The sequence below is a fragment of the Silene latifolia genome, chromosome Y, assembly GCF_048544455.1.
Source record: "Silene latifolia isolate original U9 population chromosome Y, ASM4854445v1, whole genome shotgun sequence".
Classification (NCBI taxonomy): domain Eukaryota; kingdom Viridiplantae; phylum Streptophyta; class Magnoliopsida; order Caryophyllales; family Caryophyllaceae; genus Silene; species Silene latifolia.
The window spans coordinates 240,874,115-240,876,687 of NC_133538.1; the positions used below are offsets into that span (position 1 = coordinate 240,874,115).

Consider the following 2,573-nt stretch of genomic DNA (forward strand, 5'->3'; position numbering starts at 1 on the left):
TTGTTACATATAATTTGTCGGATGCTTCAGCCGTCTCTACGACTCCTTTCTGTGGTGTGATCTCATGGGAATTCGGCACAGGTTCTGACTCCACTATCTCTCTCATTTGCTCCTAACAAAAAAAAATTATTACTAAAAATGCCATTAGTATCAAAAAAAATTGTTCAAGTTAAAATTCAATTCACCATCATTGAATCTGATCTTGATGTGTCCCTTGTCGAAGTTGAAATTGCTTGTTCCTAAAAAAAGTGGACGATATTTATTAGTAATTGAAACAAAAAAATATTACGTGTATATGTTAGTCATTAATTGATGTTATACCTTTCTTGCATTATTCATGGCATCCCACTTAGCAATTGATCTTGGATCATCACATAAACTGATCACCCCAAAAGACTTTGATTTTTGCTCAATGTTATATAAATCAGTCACTCTTATTTTTGCCACAAATGTCCTGTCAAGTAGAGGCCTGAAATCTGGGGGAGGGACGACATTGTACATCTGAAACGATATTTAAACGTTAATCAGTAACGTTATACGTTGGTTAGATATTATTGCAAATTGTATGTAAATGAGTTTTAGGTTACCTCATCTTCGTCAAGGATGGCTTGTGCTGTTTTCCCAAGCAAATCAACCATTACTTCATCCCAATTAATGAACTCAACCGAATCTGGATCTTCATATGTCACAATAAACTTAACTTGAAACCTTGGTATTGGTGATGTCACCCCCACACCCTTCATTGTGCAATTATTGTTAATTTTTTCCCTGTCACAATACCACAACCCATCTTCTCCTTGCTTCACTTTTGATCTGCATTCTTTGCAAGAGTAGTAGTACCAACTACTACCAGATGTATCTAACTCAATAATCTTGGCCATTGTGACATATGCTCCTCCTTTGGTTAAATTTGGTATCTCTGATAGTGTTTTGATGTTTGCACTTGCGAGGATTGGAGGATGGTACCCAGCAGTTTCTGGAGCCCCAAAGATGGGTTCATCATCATCTGGAAAACTGGTAAGAAAAATGGCTTAATTAATTTAAGCTGAAATGGGAATGTTAAAAAAATTTTGAACTCAAAATGTTTCGGATTGTATTTGATTTGTTTATTTCAAATATTTTTTTTGTGATTTATCATTTCGCTTCATTTGGTGGACGATTTCTGTAGTTTTCATGTTGTGCTTTTTCTGGTCAATAACAATTACTGCACCTACTATTCCCCTAAAAACAATAACATCACATAAAACGGATTTAGATGTCATACCTATTGTTGAACACTTTCACCTCGTTCATATCTGGATTGACCAATATCTTTGTTGCACCCCATGTTGATGTTATGCTAACTTCCCCTGCATAGTAGAAAATAATGAGACAATTTTTTTCCAACATTTTTTTCTTAAATTTTGTAAGTAATAAAAGTGTTTGTAATGCTGAAAAAGATATTTGAATGATCAGAATATTATACCTTCATAAACAGAACGTTTTACGAATAGCATAACCAACGTTGGCTTTGGTTTGTTAATGAACTCTTGCTCGATTTCTGAAATTTGTTGAACGTAGTCCCCAAACAATGAGCAGCACAAGTTTTGGTTCCTGAAAAAATGGTTTGTAATGATTATTTTATTATGGTGTTAAGTTTGGCATATTGTTTATGGATATAGTCGACTTACAGATTATTGCCCAAAACAATAGTCCTCCTTCTCTTGCCATTGCTGTCTCTTATTGGATAAATGTGCTTCAACCTTCCAATTACGTCTGACACAGAATTTTTCACTTGTTAGTTAACAAAATTTTTCACTTGTTAGTTAACATTTAGGGTGCATATATGAAAAATTAATTGTAGGCCATTGTTGCTTACCAATATAAAGTCTATTTGGCATTGCTCCAAACACGACCTCATTGAAAGTGTAGAAAGCATGGGTAGAAAGAGGAATATCTACATTTGGAATGGGTACCACCCTAGTGCTGTACTCGAACCAAATCTTGCACGGGTGAATTGTTGCCATGTCAAGTCCCACTCGGTTTGATGATACACTAAACCTTCTGATTTTGTATGTGCTCCCTTAATTAAGGTGCTCTAAGAAAAGGCGAGTCAGCCTCTGGTTGATTGATGCCTGAATTGTGTCTCCCTCCATTCATTCATATTTGTTAATACCTTGTGACAATAATTTGAAAAACGCCACAGGAAAAGGGGAAAAGGGAGACTTACATTTTCATCAATTAGGATGAGTTCTACACCTTTCACTTCCTAGAGATTTGTCTCCGACTTTCTGTACCACAATCTCATAACCTGAACAGTTAGTTGCTCTATCCTTGCTGTTTCTTTGGTGATGCTCGAAATTGGAATACTCTGGATGTGTGCCATAATCTCAAGTTTTTGATTGAATTTGCAATATTGAGTTTCTGTGACAATCTCAATGTTTGCAATCCTATATATACTAAAATATAACCTCTTGTAAACCCTAAATCCCCCACTACTTCCATTACCCATGAACCCCACTTCTTTGAAACTGCTGTAACTACTGCCATTCCATATTTAACTGCATATGCCCTAATTTCAGAATATGCTGATT

General features: G+C 35.5%; 1 protein-coding gene across 1 annotated transcript; it reads right to left on the minus strand.

Moving 5' to 3' along the window:
• Positions 1–578: 578 nt before the first annotated feature.
• On the minus strand, positions 579–2,006 carry LOC141630337 (uncharacterized). Its single transcript, XM_074443173.1, has 5 exons — positions 1,859–2,006; positions 1,671–1,755; positions 1,466–1,593; positions 1,265–1,349; positions 579–1,014 (listed from the first exon to the last, which is right to left on the minus strand). The coding sequence occupies exons 1-5, from the start codon at positions 2,004–2,006 to the stop codon at positions 579–581; spliced, it is 882 nt and encodes a 293-aa protein (XP_074299274.1).
• Positions 2,007–2,573: the final 567 nt, after the last annotated feature.